A 19,011-nucleotide genomic window follows, 5' to 3' on the forward strand; every position below is an offset into this window, starting at 1 on the left:
AACTTTTCTCCCCGCCTGCTCCCATCCAGGGGCTTCCACAGCTTTGGGGGGGGGGGGTGCCAGGAGCTTTGCAAGCCCTGAGCGTTTATTTATTACAAAAACCAAGAAACCCACACACGGCAAATCCCAGCGGTCGAGCGGGGCGCACTGTACACACACAGGCCTGTTCCCCAAGGCTACCCAAGACGGCTCCGGGGTCCCAGGGTGCACTCAGAATTCGTCTAGGCCCCTGTTAGCATCTCTGTGCTCTCTGAGCTCAGAATGCGGGGTGGCCGGAAAGAAAGGGTCCCAGGCTATGCCCTGTTTGGTGTTTGGGCGTCTTTGCCGGCGGCCCCTCACCATTAAGTCCTGACGGGTATCACCAAGTCATCTCTGGCCACTAGAAAGACAGGGCCTAAAGGCTGGGGCCCCAGCTTTTTGGCGGCTTATGAGGCTGCCCCCAAACAGGAAGAAGCTCCAGGAACAAAAGGGCCACTACAGAGTCCAGTCTCTCAGGCCGGCGCACAACCGTCAGTGGAAAAGCAGCAGCCTCAGTCGTGAACAGCCAACCTGGGAGCCGGTGGAACATTACAGCCCTGGAAGCAACTGGGCTCCCACAGGCTCCCACTCCAGATTCCAGATTCTTGCCTCCGACAGCGCTGGCGCCGCCACCAAGCGGCTTTCAGAACACAACAAGGGGGCCCAGGGCCATGGGAGCAAGAAGAGTCCTGGCTTCCAAATGTGCCAGGGGCGCCTCGGATGCTGGGCCTCCAGTGGGGAGACTCCCCTCGCCTCTTAGTTGTATTTGTGATTTACTTTCGTCTTTCAAAGCCCAGAAAAATAACTGCGGAGATACTAGGCACCGCTGCGAAATGATTCCATTAACTTCCTCATTTCATTCCTGGAGGTCTAAGCAAGACCCCAATAACTCGACCCGCGGATTCCTAGGCCCCAAGCAGCCTCTGTGGCTGAGGGAAGCGTGGACCCATTCGCTGGGTTCACCGAGAACCCTCCGACTTGGGCCCGGGCTAGCTCGAGGAAGGCAATCCGGTGGTGAAGATTCTCCAGGCTGGATACGTAAGCAAATAAAATAGGAAACTAATGACACGAAAACCATATTTACAAGAAAGAAAAAATCGACTCTAGTTATAAAAGTGTATGGAATTTGACCTTGCCTCGAAGAAACACTACACAAAAGCTATCTTTAATAGACGCCTGTCATTTAAGAGCGGCAGGGACACTGTCCCTCATGCGCTCGCAAAAACAGAGCCGTAATTGTAGCTGGTGCTGCGGGCAGGATTTATTTCTTCAATTGGCTAAATGGCCTCCTCCCCTTCCCCGAAGGTGATATCTGTATTTCAAAATTCAGAGCTGCCGGCAGGACGGGTGGAACCGACCCCAACCTCGACACAAAAATAAGAGGGGCTGCAAAGCCGGGAAATAAAGTTGTTGTAAATAAATTCCAAGTCACCACCTCCCCCTAATCCTCTGCATCCTCGCCGGGCGCGCGATCGGCAGCTGACGGCCTCACAATTGGTACATCCTAATGGAACTGCGAGGGAAATGCAATAATTTTGCCATAATGGGCTGTAACCTCAATTCGACCCCGGCCCTTGCAGCCCCGGGTCGGAAGCGGAGCGATGCGCCCTGCCTCCAGCGGGTGGCGCTCGAGTCCGACTGAACGGCGGCAGCTGGTGGCGGGCACGCGCCCGAGGCGCGCGCGCCACCCCTCTCGCCTCCACCCAACTCCCCTATTAGTGCGCGAGTTTACCTCTAGAGGTCATCAGGCAGGATTTACGACTGGACAACAAAAGCACGTGATTCGAAGTCGTACCCCATATTTGGGTGCCTACGTAGGAGGGAACCAAGTACATGTCCCAGTCATTTCCATAATTCATCATAAATTGTGCAAGGGTGCTATAGACGCACAAACGACCGCGAGCCACAAATCAAGCACACATATCAAAAAACAAATGAGCTCTTATTTTGTAAACTCATTTTGCGGTCGCTATCCAAATGGCCCGGACTACCAGTTGCATAATTATGGAGATCATAGTTCCGTGAGCGAGCAATTCAGGGACTCGGCGAGCATGCACTCCGGCAGGTACGGCTACGGCTACAATGGCATGGATCTCAGCGTCGGCCGCTCGGGCTCTGGCCACTTTGGCTCCGGAGAGCGCGCCCGCAGCTACGCGGCCGGCGCCAGCGCGGCGCCCGCCGAGCCCAGGTACAGCCAGCCGGCCACGTCCACGCACTCGCCTCCGCCCGACCCGCTGCCCTGCTCCGCCGTGGCCCCCTCTCCAGGCAGCGACAGCCACCACGGCGGGAAAAACTCCCTGGGCAACTCCAGCGGCGCCTCGGCCAACGCCGGCAGCACCCACATCAGCAGCAGAGAGGGGGTTGGCACGGCGTCCGGAGCCGAGGAGGACGCCCCCGCCAGCAGCGAGCAGGCGAGCGCGCAGAGCGAGCCGAGCCCGGCGCCGCCCGCTCAACCCCAGATCTACCCCTGGATGCGCAAGCTGCACATAAGTCATGGTAAAGCCAGCCTTTTTCTAAATCCACGCGTCCGCGGGGGCGCGGCTCCTGGTCCCCCTCTCTCCTTGCCGCTCTCTCTCTGGTTCTTTCCTAGTCTTGCCTTTCCCAGCCCTCCGGAGCTTCTCCCTGCCATTCTTCCCCTGCCTTCATCCTTCTTCCTCCTCTTTTCAGCAGCACACTGTGCTGCAGATAGTAAGGGAATGAGCTGGTGGGCAGGCAAGTTTAAACGTTGAAAGTGGGAGAAAGGGGGAAAAATCCATCTCAAACCCCAGCGCCTCTGAATGCGCTACGGGGTCTGGAGAGCCGAGCAGATAGCAGAGAGGTAGAGGATGGCAATAGGGGCCGTGAATCGGGCTTGTCAGGTCGGATAATTTATGAGGAGGGCTACCCTGGGAAAACAGCCTTACTAATTACAGCCCCCCAAAAAGGATTGGGGGGGAATAATCGAGGCGAGGGCCAGCAGGATTCTGAAGTTTGGGGGCAAGAGGGAGAGAGGAGGAAAGGAAGAAAAAGAAAGCAGGCGCCCCCAGCATGCAGGATGGAACAGGAGGCGGCTCTCGCGGCTGGAACTTTAAGGGAGGGTGACCTGGAGGCCACTTAGGCACTCAGAATAGGGCCGTACTTCGGCTGGTTTCCGAGGAGTGGGCAGCCTATGAGGGCTGTGCCCCCCAAACAGGGGTGTCCAGGGCAGGGCCAGAGGGCAGAAAAGGGGCGAGGGAAAGCCCGGCGGTCCTTCGGGACACGGTTCCAGCCTATGATGGGCCGATTGTTCCCAGAGTTCAAATCGTATTGTTTCTCTCTAGAAAGGAAGAGGGAAGGAAATTCGGGAGGGGAGGGTGGACAGGCAGAGAGGGAGGACTTGTTGAGTCTTTTGCCCAGGTTCCCTGCTCAGGACCCTGGCTTGTCAAGCTGGTGGACTTTGGAAGCCAAGGACTGAGGAGTTGGTGGCTAAACCGCTGACTTTTCTGTTGCAGACAACATAGGCGGCCCGGAAGGCAAAAGGGCCCGGACGGCCTACACGCGCTACCAGACTCTGGAGCTGGAGAAGGAGTTCCACTTCAACCGATACCTGACCCGCCGAAGAAGGATTGAAATAGCACATGCTCTTTGCCTCTCCGAGAGACAAATTAAAATCTGGTTCCAAAACCGGAGAATGAAGTGGAAAAAAGATAATAAGCTGAAAAGCATGAGCATGGCGGCGGCGGGAGGGGCCTTCCGCCCCTGAGTATTTGAGCGTTTAAAGTACTGAGCAGTATTAGCGGATCCCGCATAGTGTCAGTACTAAGGTGACTTTCTGAAACTCCCTTGTGTTCCTTCTGTGAAGAAGCCCTGTTCTCGTTGCCCTAATTCATCTTTTAATCATGAGCCTGTTTATTGCCATTATAGCGCCTGTATAAGTAGATCTGCTTTCTGTTCATCTCTTTGTCCTGAATGGCTTTGTCTTGAAAAAAATAGATGTTTTAACTTATTTATATGAAGCAAGCTGTGTTACTTGAAGTAACTATAACAAAAAAAGAAAAGAGAAAAAAACACACAAAAAAGTCCCCCTTCAACCTCGTTTAGTGCCAATGTTGTGTGTTGCACTCGAGTTGTTTAACTGTGCATGTGCGTGGAAGTGTTCCTGTCTCAATAGCTCCAAGCTGTTAAAGATATTTTTATTCAAACTACCTATATTCCTGTGTAATTAATGCTGTTGTAGAGGTGACTTGATGAGACACAACTTAACTTGTTCGATGTGTAGTGACTAGTGACTCTGTGACGAAAACTGTGACTCCAAGCGGTGTGTCCCTGCGTGCCTTTGTAGGACCCTTTGCACGAACTCTGGAAGTGGCTCTTATAAGCTCAGCTTCAGTGATGTATGTTTTTGTGAACAAAGTTACAAATATTGTCCAAGTCTGGCTGTTTAAGCAAACTGTGATCAGCTATTTTTTTTTTTTTTTGGTATTTGTTTTTAAGGAAAAAATACTGACTGGAAACAAAAAAATAAACTTTCTATTGTAAGTTCTCTTGGTCTGGTTTGTGCCAAACAGTGAGCGGCTCTTTCTGCTTTTCTGTCTGTCCAGTCCTGGAAGTTGGTGAGCCTGAGGCCACCTGAGCAGCCTGCCTGTGCATGGAGGCCTCAGACCATCCTAACCAGCTACCTCCCTAACTTTGATCCATCAGAAAGTTCAGGGCAGAAAGTGGGAAAAGCAAAGCTGTCCCAAAGTCCACTATGCCCATTTCTGAGGAAAACAAGTTAACTTGCTGGGTACAAAAAAGAGAAAAAGGGAGAGAAAGAAGGAAAAAAATCCAAGGGCTTTGTTAGCCGCCCTTGGGGCCCACATAGACCCTGCCTCTTTCCTAAGGCTGTCTTAGGCCTCCACTTGCTGAAGAGACTGCTATGCCAGGTTATGGACCCCAAACCCCCTGCCCCTAACCCATCCCAGCACCCCTTCCCCACTCCTCACCCTGAACCCAGTTGACTTCTTTTGCTACAATTAATTTGCTACAAATGGAAGGTACTTACCCCATCCTAGCTCGATTGGGAAACTCCTCAGAGCGGCTAAAGCCCAACTAGAGATTTGCACATTTACCGACTGCTTACACTGATGCCGTCTTTCCTTTTAAAAGTTATAAAACAGTAAACTTTATAAGCCCCAGTTCCGGCTATATGACATTTGGGTGCCAAATGAATAGGGTTTTGTCTATGAATTAGATCGTAAAATCATCCATAGCACAGACAGATCGGCTCACTGGCTATAAAACGTCACGTGGGGCCATTAAAGTAAGTTTTATGGTTTTGGGGAGTTGACATCCAACATTATATACCACATAACATATAATCTCACTGACGCTGGACTCCATTTGACTCTTTTGCAGGCTACGTGTGCCTCCTGGTCATTCAAATTGTCAATTTTAGGTCCAGAAGTGTCCAAACTACAACTTCTCAAAACTCTGAAAAATGGCTCCCTCCGAGTTAAGGTAAGGTAAGCTTGCTTCCTGAGCTCTTTCAAGTTTATTTGTGCTCTGAAAACTTTCTCTCTCTCCCTCCCCACCTCCTCTCCGAGGTTGCCTCTGAATCCAAAAAGGGACAGCAAAGTTTTCCTCTGCTCAAATTAGCAGAGCCAAGAAACCAGCTTTGCGGAGGCAGCCCAGTGAACAGCGCCTGTGGCCCGGCCGCATCCCCAGGCCTAACTTTAATTGCTGCACAACCGCGGATGTTAATGACTTCCGCTGCTCCCGCCGGCGTGCAAAAAGATGATTTTTGTGTGGGAATAGGCCTGCGTGTGGAGTCTTGGCAGGCCCGCTCCCCATTCCGCGCCTGGCCTGTTCCGGGCTCTTTGGGGGTCGAGGAGCCCTGGGGTGGGGGCTGGGAGACAGTGGGGCGCCGGCTGCGGGCGCCAAGGGCTGCGCTGAGCTCCGGAGTTTGAAAGAAAGGCCCCGGCAGGGCCGAGGCGGACTCTGGCGGGATTCCTTATGGGGCTGTGGCAATATGTCTTCGCGGGCCAGGGTCATTTGGCAGGACTGAATTGAGGCGGCGGCCTTCGGGGCCGGGTTTCAGGCTGGCGCGCGAGAGCAGGAGGGCGTTTGAGGCCCGCGTGGCGCAGGCTGCACCTCCAGGCTGGGCCCCTGGTTGCGAGGCCGAGCCCAGGCTGCTAAAGCCCACTGGACGCTGGGGGACCCTAGGTCCCCACCTGGGGGATGGCTCAGCACCCCCTCCCCCGCCCCTGGGACCAGGCCCTGAACCTTGTTTGCCTGCACGTTCTTTTTATTTCTCTGGGACTGTTCTCACCCGCCTGTGAGTCTGAAGCAATAAACTTTATGGCCGGATTTAACTTTAGTCTTTGAATCCCCAGGCTAATTGAAAGGGGTTAAAAACGCTTTCTTTTCTTCCGCCTTGCCCGTTCTCCCGCTCTTCTTTCCGTTTCCTCTCCTTCTTTGTAGAATTAAAACACAGGACCCTCAAAAGGCAAATTAGGCATTCCCCTAGATAACACTGAAGATTAGAGCAATTTACTCCCCCTCAGCATACAGACAAATTCTTTTTTTCCAAACTGTGCCCTAAAGTTTGGGGGGAAATCGAGGTGTCTTCAATGCTCAACTTAAAAGTCCCTAGAGCCATTAGGTTGTTTTTCCTGACACATCATAAAGGGTAGTTTAGGAAAGAAATTGGTAGTTTGTCAGTAGGAGATTTCCGCCTCTCTTTTGTTAGTTGCTCTTTCTGTTTGATCCCAGGAAATTTACATAATCTGTGATTTCCAAAACAGTCTCCAAAATTGCACCAATGGGTGAAGTAAGGTGAAATGAATTTTTCCCGGGTACAATTCCATCTTGGTCCCAGCTACCTCTTCTGGCCCCAGCCCCCTACATTCTTCAATGGCACAACTAAGCCAAGTGACTGGGGACATAGTGGCCTGTCTTGGTGTCTTTTTCTGGGTGGGCACCCAAAAGGGACCTAGAAGATTTCCCCCAATCCTGTCTGAGGAGTTAAGCCAAATTCTCTAACTGCATTGAGAAATGAAACAAAAAAACAGGATCTGATTTTCTCTCAGGAGCTGGGCAGCTTTCCTGCAAGTGCTTATTGGTAGAGATACTAACTAAATAGTTAAAGAGAAAAATTTTGAGGCATAGATTTGGAATTTTGACAAACTTTATTACACAGGTCACCTGTACTCAAAGGAAATCCAACAGTTGTCCCCAAAGTTAGAGATACCAAAAGCAAAACCTTGAAAGTTTGTTTTGTTTTGCAAAATTAGAGCCCTCCTACCTAACTCCTACTTTTCATGAATAGTGGCAAGATAAAGAATTCCTGAAGTCATTTTGTGTAACCCATTAAAGTGATATGGATACTATAGCACTAACATATGTGTCCAAATCTTAAGTGGCGACCGGAATAAGAATTCTATGTAGGGTCTGAGAATTCTGGATCCTTTCTTTTGCTAGTATGGCTGTTTTTCTTTATTGGCAAAATATTGGGTGGTGGTTCTATTTTGGTTACTTATTTGGTAATCTTGCTTGAGTGATTCCTTGGTGACTGAAATTAGAAGCAGAAGAGTCACAGAAATCCTGGCAGGTTTGTCGGAGAACCTTGCATAAAGAAATTATCTTTACCATGTTGGTGGCATACCCCAACTTGGGGTGAGAGGTTGAAAGAAAGACCGTTGGAGTCATATCCAGCACCATACAACAAAGAGAATCTTTCTGGTTAATTTAAAAAATTATAGGCTATAAATACTGTCAGCTTGTCCATTTCTATTTTAATCTTCACAAAACTTGAGTAGAATTTAAGAGAGCAGGTTGACCCACATGGAGTAAAATGGCTTTTTAAGAAATACAATATACAGTCGGACCTATGTAAGTGTTATTAGAGGGATTTTTTTCTTTCTTCCTAATTTCATAGCAAGCTGGCTAAAAAGGATGACTGGTTATCTACTCATTTTGTAGATAAGTTATTTCTTTTTGTGATTATTTTTTTTGGGGGGGTTGTTTTTGCAAAGTAACTTACTTAGGGAAAAAATATCTCTGTCACTGAAGACATCCAGCCTCAGCCGGTGGCAAAAGTATGTCTATGCTCCTTCTCATCTTGTAAAGGGAAAAGGCGGCAGGAATGTACAGGGGCTCATTTGTTTCCACAAACCTGAGAGAAAATATTTCCTGACCTATAAATATAATAGGAAGCTTCTGGTCACACTTACTTAGGGGTTTGTTAGGGTTTGCATGGTCTATTTTCACAACATTATGCCAAGAGTCCTTTTCTCCTGTGTTTTCCCCTGCTTCATTGCTGGTGGCTCTGCAAGGAGAGTGTCTTAGAATTTTCTACCAGAAACAGTCATGTTCATTTGTTGAACTTCAGAGAGGATTATACCCAAACAGCCACATCCTAAAAGATGGGCTGATAAGAGGAAGACTGTCATTTTAGCTTGAAAGATGCCCTTAGTGTCTCCCTGCCTTGGCTGGGGGTCTATCCATGGTTTGCCCACCATGAAGAGGGCAGAGCATTGTGGGTTCCATCCCTTTGGCTTTTAAGGAGGGATTTCCTTGGAGTCAATGACAAAACTATTAATGGGGCTACTAGGCATGGGCTGAGGGGGTCAGCCTAGGCTCCCACCCACATAGGGGAGGGATCCATAATTCTAGCCATTCTAAGCCCCAGAATCAAAAGATCAGCCCAGGTTTGTTTTGTTTGGTATTTTTTCACAAAGAAATTTGTCCTTCTCCCACCAGATCCTTTCCCCACAAATGGGTCTTTTTAATAATAATATTTGTTATGAAGGTTATTAGGTAATTATTGCAATTTTGTGAAGCAGCCCTTGCTGGAGGTGAAGTCTGTCATCGCCTAACAAATGACGCCCGCGCAGTTCACTGCCGGGTTAAGTAAATGCAGAGAAGATAAATCTGCACACCCTAGGAATCGCCAGCAGAGCACGCTTTAGTACAAGTTCACAGTCAACTTGCCCGCCTGGGCTAGCTCTCCCAAACAATTAGGGCTGCGTCTTTATTTTTAAATAAAGAACAAAATGTTCCCATTTCCCATTGATAGTTCCCCCCATCTTCTCTTTCATTTTTTGAAAAATTTTTAAGTACCCAAATTTACCTTGTTACTGAAATCATGAATGATTTCAAGTTAATCTAGTTCCTATGTAAGTGCTGACAAAAAATAAGTAGCAGACTAATTTGACAGGAAATACAGTCAAAAACACACAGAAATATCCAGTTCACCCTCCAGTTCCAAAAGGCAGTGGAAGAAGCAGAGTATCCCAAGATCCTCAATCCAGGGGGTTGGGGTGGGGGAGCTTCTCCCTGAAAGAAGAAGCTCAGCTTTGTGTATCTTTGTGGTTAGTGTGCTACAACTGCAGGTCAAAAAGTTGAGGGTCAAAAGTTTACATTGTGTAGCACTCTTAGTCATCTGCCCAGACAGAGTTTGATGTCAATGTTAGAGCTGCGATCTTGACTATCAGCACAAAAGATAAAATGGCTCGGAGTGACGCGTGTATCACAGTATGGACTCCAGGTGAACCCTAGTGGTTGAATGACCTCAATTACAGAGGAAAGGATAGAAAATTCCTCTTTTCAAGAGTAATACATGCTGTATTTCATGTTGAATTATTGCTTCCATTCTGAGGGAATAGCAGCAGGTAAATAGGCATAGATTTCTGAAACACCAACACCTTAGATGTTGGAGAGCAGGAGTGGTTTGTAGGTTTGTCAGCAAGAAAAACGTTCAAAAACTCATCAGTGTACCTTTAAGAAACAATGTAGCAACTTTCCCATGTTCCATTTGTACCCACAAAGGCAAGAGAACTGAACAGGAAACCTCTTTTATTTGATAAAGGTGATTTTGATTGGCTAGGTTTTGTTTTTTTTAAGTACCTATAATGACCTCAAAAGTGTGGAGAGAAAGGGCAAACACAGGCACTTCATGCAAAATGTATCCTTTGCAATTTTCAAACATAGAAAACACTTTTTCTGAAACCAAATGCAAAGTTCTGAGAGCTTGAAAGAGGAGGGAAAGACATGGAAACCCTCTTGAAAGAGACAGGATTCCTACCACCACCACCACCAGGGAGAAAACATTCATGTTGTTGAAGAATTTTTTGTTATATTTATTATTAACCCACAACTGAATGCAGACAAATGCTACGACACAATTGAATAACTAGAGAATGCAAGAAGGTGGAATCCACAAATGCCAGGCCACGCCATAAGATTTTTGTTCTCCAGAATATACTTTTGAAAATTACCTGTGGAAATGGGTGGGGTGGTGGGTAAGGAGTGGGGAAAACAAGCTAAGCAGGAAGAGTGGGCAAGTAGAAAAGAAAGGGAATAGTGTACTATGGAAGCAGGCTGGAACCATAGCTCCTGTGTGAGTTGCAACTGAATAACTAAACAATATTTTCTTTTTCATGCATTAAGTTGGTTTTAAGTGTTGATGCTGTTAGAATCTATTTCCTGGGGGACGTGGTTTCCTTTTCTATGTATTGACCTTCAAGTGATCAATGTAGGAAAGTAGAAGAGAAAGATAAAATATTTTCTAGGTCTTTCTTCTTAATTTTGGAGATAATCCAACTACCCAGAATGTAGACTATTGCAAGGATGTTTGAGATCATCTTGATATATTCAGGTTGATTAGATTTAACAGTGCCAGGTATGTTCAGTATTAAAGTAAATATTTCCCAAACACTGCCTTCATGGAAGTAATAAGGGTGCTTCTACTGTGCAATGTGTAAAGTTTCTACCCTGGCCAAGAGCTTGGAGCCAAATGGGGTTTTGCCAGATGAAATAGAAGAAAGGAAACAACTGTGGTGATTACTGTTACAGCAGTACACACTTTACCACATCTGGACTAGTGAAATGAAGAAAGTGGAAACCCCTCTTACTGAGACAATTCTATGTCTCTTGTAGAGGACCTTACTATTGTATTTCTGGTTAAAACCATGTAACACACCTTAGAAACATTTTAGCTTTAATACCCATAGATACCTCCCAGCTTTCTTTAAAGGGAAAGAAAAAGGCACTTGCATACTGCTTCCAGAGTATTCAGAGGATTTCAATATTTAGGCCTCTCATACAATACTGATCTTAATATAAATTTTAGGTTTTCTGTCTGGGTTGTGTTCATTATTTTAAACTACTACAAGGAAATTACCCCCCAAACAATTAATTGGTCAAATAGCTGGTAACGTGTTGTTCCTTTACAATCATATGCCTCAGGGTAGGTGGGGGGAAGCCCTCAAAAGCCACCATCAGGCATTTTGAAATTCTACCATTCCCCAGTTTGCTCTAAAGATGTGCTTCAGATAGAGAACAGTCTGGGGCTCTGCCTCTAAAGAACAAAGAACAAATACAGTCAATACATTCCATAACGTTTACATTTCCTTTGCTTTCCCCCCTTGGCTTTTCCCCCTTGGTTTTTCCTGAGAAGTGACCTGGGCAAAGCACCCTACTCTCTAAAAGACACTGTATAGACCTTTTAGAAGCGCAAAGTCCAAGGCCGAGGTGAACTTCAGGTCAGCGCGTCTAACAAATATGAAAATGTCGGCTGGTGAAGGGCGCGCCTTGTGATTTAACAAAGACTGTCAATGTGTAAGATTAATAAGAAACAAAATGCACACGGTGTCACTGTTCGGTCACTTTGAAACTTGGGACAGGGTTGCATTCAAGAGGAAAGGCTGTTCCAAACATATTCAAAATGATTCAAATCAGATTCAAACCAAGCTGCAAATACTGCCTCCCTCTTGCCCTCCCTTTCCCTAGGACTCCCTTCACTCTCCTTCTCCATCTGGGATGCGAGGACATGATGAAAAGTTATTTTACTTAATGGGATTTTAAGAAAGCTTTTGTTGGGAATATATGTTATCCCTGCACGTGGAAATGAGCAAATATGCTTACCAGTTTCCCAAGGAAAGGATAAAGATTTCACTCGGCTTGGGACTGGAGCCAGTTGGTGTGTGAAGATTAGCATGCTCCCTCTCTGCTCGATTTCAGGGCATCCCATCTTTTCTCGGGCAAGATGCTGCTGGTAAAACTTCAGGGCTTTGTTTTTTCTTTCTTTCTTTCTTTCTTTCTTTCTTTCTTTCTTTCTTTCTTTCTTTCTTTTTTTTGAGTTAGTATCTTCCTAGTTTTTCCTTTGCTGTCTTGGATTTTATGTAAAGGCAAGAAGTGATTTAGAATATATATACATATATGTATAATTACATATATACATATTTAAAAGATTATTTGATTCAATGGAATTGTGCTATGGTTTTTGCAAAGGAAGATTGTGGAAGGTTCAGAAAGGTACTGGGATTGTTTATTACAGCCATAAATCTTGCAGTAAAATGTCAAAATGTCGGTGTGTGAGATAACACTTGGTGGTCCTGGCTCCGTTTGTGTTTATGATACGAACCCGCAAAGACAAGTTACAGGCCTTGGGGGATTCTGTGTAAGCCCATCTTCCTAAAGTAATAGAACCACACGAAACACAGGCACAGTTAGCTGGTTTAGCTTATCCATATACAAACAGTGCCTGTGTCTCCTTAATACTTAAAAATAGAAATTTCGTAGAAGATTCTGAGGCTAAACAACATGAATTTTGTGTTTTAGTGTCCATAAATAATATTAAACAGACATAGTTAAGACCCTAATACTCAAGGTTGATGACTTGAGGAGAGCAAGATTTCCTTGTCACGATTTTTCTCCCCTTGAAGCTCAGAGAGCTCAGATTTGTAATACATATTATCTATATGTATATTATTTCTATTACATAGTATACAATCTAGGTACCTATTATTTTTTTCTTGCTGGCAAGACATATTGGTTTAGGTTGCTGTATCACAGGCTAGGTTTTCCCCACCGAGTCTAGAGAAGATGTCTAAAGATTATAATCAGCGTTGATTTTTGTCTGTGGCTCAGATTCCATTAAAAAAATTCAGGGTGCCTCAAGTCAATGGGCTGCACTTTTCACACACACATACACCCAATGCGGAAAAGCTCTTTATACCACTTCAGGACGGTTCCAGTTAGAAAGCTAATATGATCCCTTTTTTAACCTCTTCTCCTAAATTAGTTTAAAAGATTAGTCCCATATAATAGGCTTTATGTGGCTAAGCATTAAACGACTATCCATCAAATAGATATATTCTAGCATTTAGTAACTCATATGAGTAACCGATATAAATGAAGATAAAATTGACATTCTTTTTGAAGTGTCTCCAGGCTTAAGCTATAACTTTCCTTGTCTGCGTTCCAGACTCAGTTGTGAGAAGGCTGTTTATACTGCTCTTTGAAAAATCAACTAAGGTGCACCAGCTGAAATATCCTTGCTTTGCCTGCCAATATGAAAGTTATTTTTAGAATGATGACTATGCTAGTTTGCACTGCTCTAATCTAGGCTGAAAACTGGAGGATCTAGTTGTGTCTGGTACTCACAAAAGGAAAAGTACACACTACGAATAAGGCATCAGTATTTACTTCAAAGATCAACATTAGGTGGAATTAATAAGTAATTTATTTGTTAATAATGGCATAATTAGTTTACCCATCAAATTTCAATTACCAAATGGCAGGCAACAGTCCCTTTCCCTCCTTTCCGGAGCTACTGATATCGTTAATATGCTAATTTTCAGCAATTCAGAAATTATAGATTGTTCTGTAAATATAACTCTAGTCTCAGCTACAGCCTGAAAAAGCAGCATCCAAAAGAGAAAACAAAATTCTTATCTGGAAAAGACCCCTGGGGATCAGATCTGGCAAAGGTCTTATTCTATTTTAAGCTTGCTTTTATTTGGGGATTGTTCTGAAATAGGAAGTTATTTGTTTAAAAGCTCGGTTTTATGGAAGTGTTGCTTCTATCCATTCTTATCCTTGAGCCGTCGTCTCACTGCACAATCCCACTTCGTCAACTCAGGCATGTTTAGTTCTTAGGTCGACCCCTCCATCAAATAAGATGCTATTAGAAAGGTGGGTTTTGTTTTGTTTTTAATAAGGTAAAAACAAAAAGACTGTCTTAAAAGGAAACAAATAAGAAATGTCTGTCTGATTACACTGGAATGGCTTCGCTGTACACCCCTGTGTAGATTTCTCAGCTACACACCTAATCTTTGCAGCTCCTGCCAGTCTTCCCAAAATAGGGACGAGTCAGCAGGGTGTAGGAAAGGAATAAGCGGGTGGGAAAATTTGTCGGTCGGCCACGTTCGTTTTATTCCAGTGCCATGATAAAAAACAGGATGCCCCTTGGTGTCGACGCCTTTTCCCTCCCGCAGCGGGCCTCGAACCTTGGAGGACGCGGGGCCTGACTGGGCTGGAAATCAGCGCTGAGTCTGCCCTGGGGCCTAGGCTAGAAGTAGGGCATTCGCAGGGCCCAGGGGAGCTACAGCCTGACAGGCCCTGAATTCCCTGCGGTAATCCAAATTGGGGGGCTGGAGGACTGAAGCCCCTGCTCACTCCCCCTCCCTGAGCCGGACAGTGGCATCCATCACCCACCCGCGCGTTTCCTGATCCGGGTCCGCGCGCGCGGCGCGCCCATTGGTGGGGGAGTTGCACGTGGGGCGCGGGGCGGAGCGCGCGCGGGGCCTAGGCGGAAGGCGCGCGCGCGGGGGGAGGAGCGGCGCGAACTTTGGTGGTGGCGTCGGCGGGAGGGGGTGGGGTGGGCACTTGACAGCGGGGGGAGGGGAAGGGCGCAGAGGAAGGGGGGATGGGAAGCGAGGCAAGAGGGGGAGGGGCCTCAGCGAGCCCAGAAAAACGACAACGCGAGAAAAATTAGTATTTTTGCACTTCACAAATTAATGACCATGAGCTCGTTTTTGATAAACTCCAACTACATCGAGCCCAAGTTCCCTCCCTTCGAGGAGTACGCGCAGCACAGCGGCCCGGGCGGCGGAGACGGCGGCCCAGGCGGGGGCCCCGGCTACCAGCAGCCCCCGGCGCCCGCGACCCAGCACCTGCCGCAGCAGCAGCCCCAGCTCCCTCACGCGGGCGGCAGCCGTGAACCCCCTGCCTCCTACTACGCGCCGCGGGCCGCCGGTGAGCCCGCCTACCCCGCGGCCGCACTCTACCCCACTCACGGTGCCGCGGACGCCGCCTACCCCTATGGCTACCGCGGCGGCGCTAGCCCCGGGCGGCCACCACAGCCGGAGCAGCCCATGGCACACGCCAAGGGCCCGGCGCACGGCCTGCATGCGAGCCAAGTTTTGCAACCTGGGCGGCAGCCCCCGCCACCACCTCCCCGGCAACACCGCGCTGCGCCCCCTGCGCCCCCGCGGCGCTGCGAGGCAGCCCCCGCCACTCCAGGCGTCCCGACAGGGGGCAGCGCCCCCGCGTGCCCGCTGCTCTTGGCGGACAAGAGCCCGCCGGGCCTGAAGGGCAAGGAGCCCGTGGTGTACCCCTGGATGAAGAAGATCCATGTCAGCGCCGGTACGTGGCGCCGCTGGGAAGGGGCGGAAGGGTGGACTGGGGCCAGACCAGGGTTGGAGGGTGGGGACAGGGGTCAGGAGCGAAAGGCCCGGGGAAGGGGGCCTCAGGAGGGGAGCCCCCATCTGGCCCCGGCTGCTGGGGGATATGGGTGTGTGCGTGCCAGGCTGCAGCCTGATCCAAACGTGAGAACCCTTTTGTACCCAGGGTCCCTTTATCGGAGATTTACGAGACGCCAAACTGTTAGGGCAGTAATTATAGCCCCCATAAATTTAATTGCCCTGGCAGAGGCTTCGGGCCATGTGTCTTTGAAGCTTTTCTTCAGCCCGAATGCCCAGCACCATTCTTTATGGCTCTCGGGTGTTTCCCGTTGTCAATAGCCTGTGAAACATTTTCTTTGCCGTTTTATGTATCTTGCGTGAACTTGATGTCAGGTTATTATATAATGATGATGTCCAATTGCTCTTCCCCACCCTATCTTCTCTCTCCTCCTCCTTTCCCGCTCTTCCACTTCCTCCTCCTTGGCCGCCTTCTTCGGGGTTCTGGGCATTCAGTCAATCCCAGTTATAATGGAGGGGAGCCCAAACGCTCTCGAACCGCCTACACCCGGCAGCAGGTCTTGGAGCTGGAGAAGGAGTTCCATTTTAACCGCTACCTGACCCGGCGGCGCCGCATCGAGATCGCCCACACTCTCTGCTTGTCCGAACGCCAGGTCAAGATCTGGTTTCAGAACCGGAGAATGAAGTGGAAGAAAGATCACAAACTGCCCAACACCAAGATGCGAACCTCCAACCCGGCCTCGACCTCTGCTGGCCCGCCAGGAAAAGCACAAACTCAGAGCCCACACCCTCATCCTCACTCTCTTCCTGGTTCCTCCACACCCATTCCCTCTTCCATATAATGTTCTAGAGACCTAGTCAGTTTCTTGTCCGTCCCTTACCTGTTTTTCTTCTCTCTGCTCCTGCCCATTTCTCCATCCCTCTCTCCCCATCTGGTTCATAACAGACACCAAAACAAAGCCCAACTTGATGAAAAGGATAACCAAAAAAGAAGACATTACTCCCAGGAAGAGTGTGTGCTGATTGCCACCCAAGAGAGGACACTTGTCCAGGTTGCTGCTTGGTGGCACAACCTGCTGGCCTGGGTTTGTATACCTGAGAAGAACTACTTGGCATCGCATATATTTAAGATGTCTAAAGTCAGCTGGACATAACATACTGACTGGAGACAATGTACTTGTATATTTGTTGCAAGAGGAAAACAGACCTTTTCCCACCCTCTTTACCTCCTCCTTCTCCATTAGGGCAGCTCATACAAACCGTGTATTGAACTGAATAAATGAGTGGACATTGTGGGCCTCACACGATTATTTAATTCTCAAAATGTGTAGGTGTGATGGTAGGTGTGCCCATTAGTTTCCCTTCCTTGCATTTATTTAAAATATTGTTAAAGAGATACTGTCTTATTCAGGGGCACAATCTCCAGGGAGAGGGGAATGCATTTAGATCCATGTGCAACTGTACAAATTGTGATATGGCTGTATAGAAAGCCATGTGCCAAGAATAAACTTTGTTTTAAAAAACATTAAAAACTAAAAGACAGATGTATGTGTTTCCTAAACTTTTCATTAAAAAATAATAATAAAAAAACTTCTGGATTGAAGTGTTTGCCCTTGCATGTAAAAACCTTGTAGATGGCTTGAGCTATGTAACATAGATTCTGACTGATCACATAATTTGTGTGTGTGTGTGTGTGTGTGTGTTGTCAACTTGAGTTGAACTCTTGTCAGGCTTGACCCGCTGTGGAAATGTTCCAAAGAGCAGGAAGGCTCTTGAGCTCTGAGAGGGCTCCTCTTCTTCCCAAACTTGGCCAGGATTTCAGGTTTCAAGTCTCTGTAAGGCATAGAAACGTGTCCTTCCCTGCAATGAAAGGTGAAACCATGCAGTGCAGCGGGGGCCCAGGAGTTTCTGCAGCTGTTCTACACACTGAACTCTGAGCACACTTGGAAAGAAGTGGTCCCTTTGGTATTTGTTGCACCTTCCCATTTAATCTGCCTGTTTCCCTGGAGATAAAAAAAATAGTTTGTGCAAAGGGTTGAGATCGCTTTCTAGGCTGGTTGTAAGAACCTCATCACCAAGTATAGCTTGGGTATTTTTGTTCGCTTGTTTCTCTTTTATTTAAGAAGAACTTTCAAAATAAAAGAGATTTTCCCCAGTACATCCTCCAAAACATCTTCTGAGGAAATAAAAGCATATTGACACCCCAAAATGTACCTCAAGCAAAGTAGACCTGGAAGAGTTCACTGCTGGAATAAAGCCAAATTCTGAACCGAGGGTCACTTTCCTCAAATGCTTTGGGATCTTTCTGCTTAATTCCTAGAACTAGATCCAAAAGGTTGAAAATTAAAACTCACTTCTTGATCTCTATAACTCTAGTATTTGTATACTGAGTCCAGGTTGCACTCAAGGCAGAGAGTACCCTATAGAAAGATACAGAAATGATGATGATGCATACTGATGCAAGAAGAGTAAAACTGTCATCTGTCCTTGAAAAAGTGAAGTTTTTAGGTCATGAAGTAATGTAACAGAGATGGGAGCGGGTGTTCACCTACCTGTACAACATCTGAGGACTCTTAAACCCAATTTTCCATCAGCAGGGTACAGTATTGGTGCTGGTACCCCTTTCACCCCTGCCGCCTTGTGTGTGATATAAGCAGGGTTGATCTGTTCTTAACCTACAAACAAACCAGATTTGAGACAGAAAAGTGATAGGCACCAGTCTCTGAGGGGTCAAGAAAAATTCAGGGGCAAACAAATACACCATGTCAGGAAAAAAAAAAAACTAGCATAAAGTGCATTTTATAAGGTGTGAACGGGTGCCAGGCTTTTCTGGAAGCAGTGCAACTGCTGCTGAAACTTATTAACCCTCCCCCTACTACACGTACTTGTAAAACGAAATTAAATCACGCTGAAAATAGCAATTTTCCCAGGAATCATTAATCACCTCATACAATAAATACTTCTTTGTAATTCAACAGCAATTCTGAAAGGCATTCTCTGGGAAAAGTCTGTGAAGGAGAGAGGGATCTTCTTGCAAATAATGTGGTCTCAGGCAAAAACACAGCATCTTGGTTGTCTGCTCAAAAAAAAAAAAAAAAAAAAAGCCTAAACTCTTGGTGGAAATTGAGTGTCAAGCTGCAAAACCTCAAATGGCAGATTATCATCATTTAAGGTAAATACTTATATTTCCTTTGTGGGGAGGAAGGGTTTGGGTAATTTAGCTCCATGTTGGATATAGAGGTAAAATGGATGTCTTTCTTTCATTTGCTTTTATATCCAGAAAAGGAAGAGAGGACTGAGATAATTTTTCTGATATTCCAGGACAAAGTGGCACTTTTGCCCAAAATGTATTGATTATTAAGGTATTGGTGAGGTTTATAAAACCAAAATCATCGGAAGTAATCCAAATGATTATGCCATTTCTTTGCACTGTTTTGTCTGCTTCAGGTTTGGCCTTAAAAGAAGCTTGTTATAACAGCTTGGAAAAATCTCACTTTGTGTTTCAAAATCCTGCATTGTCTGCCCTTTGCTAGGGCAACCATAAGAGTTCACTGAGAGGACAAATTTT

At 46.8% G+C, this 19,011-nt stretch overlaps 3 protein-coding genes across 5 annotated transcripts in view; all 3 read left to right on the top strand.

Annotated features, from left to right (window-relative positions):
- Window positions 1-19,011, top strand: part of HOXA3 (homeobox A3) — a 44,341-nt gene that overhangs the window by 5,919 nt on the left and 19,411 nt on the right. Inside the window, exon 2 of one of the 2 annotated variants that reach the window (XM_081282989.1) lies at window positions 5,374-5,475. The gene's annotated coding sequence lies outside the window, so the exon portion shown is untranslated. Of the gene's footprint in view, window positions 1-5,373; window positions 5,476-18,478; window positions 18,616-19,011 lie in introns of those variants that run through there. The other variant, XM_081282988.1, reaches the window with a different exon arrangement.
- HOXA5 (homeobox A5) lies at window positions 1,620-18,953 on the top strand (the record flags this gene model as incomplete). 2 transcript variants are annotated; one of them, XR_014020710.1, is made up of 4 exons in its annotated part: window positions 1,620-2,514; window positions 3,489-3,800; window positions 5,374-5,475; window positions 18,422-18,953. XR_014020710.1 is itself a non-coding variant. In XM_081282991.1 (2 exons), the coding sequence occupies 2 exons, from the start codon at window positions 1,620-1,622 to the stop codon at window positions 3,737-3,739; spliced, it is 1,146 nt and encodes a 381-aa protein (XP_081139117.1). In that variant the 3' UTR covers window positions 3,740-4,524. The 2 variants fall into 2 exon arrangements, 1 of the variants encoding a protein (XP_081139117.1); XM_081282991.1 differs by lacking the exons at window positions 5,374-5,475; window positions 18,422-18,953 and having other exon boundaries at window positions 3,489-4,524.
- HOXA4 (homeobox A4) lies at window positions 14,620-16,981 on the top strand. The gene is made up of 2 exons (XM_081282992.1): window positions 14,620-15,387; window positions 15,939-16,981. Exons 1-2 carry the CDS (start codon window positions 14,760-14,762, stop codon window positions 16,283-16,285), a joined length of 975 nt encoding a protein of 324 aa, XP_081139118.1. The 5' UTR covers window positions 14,620-14,759; the 3' UTR covers window positions 16,286-16,981.

Source organism: Spermophilus citellus (assembly GCF_964194105.1).
Source record: "Spermophilus citellus genome assembly, chromosome: 3".
Taxonomy (NCBI): domain Eukaryota; kingdom Metazoa; phylum Chordata; class Mammalia; order Rodentia; family Sciuridae; genus Spermophilus; species Spermophilus citellus.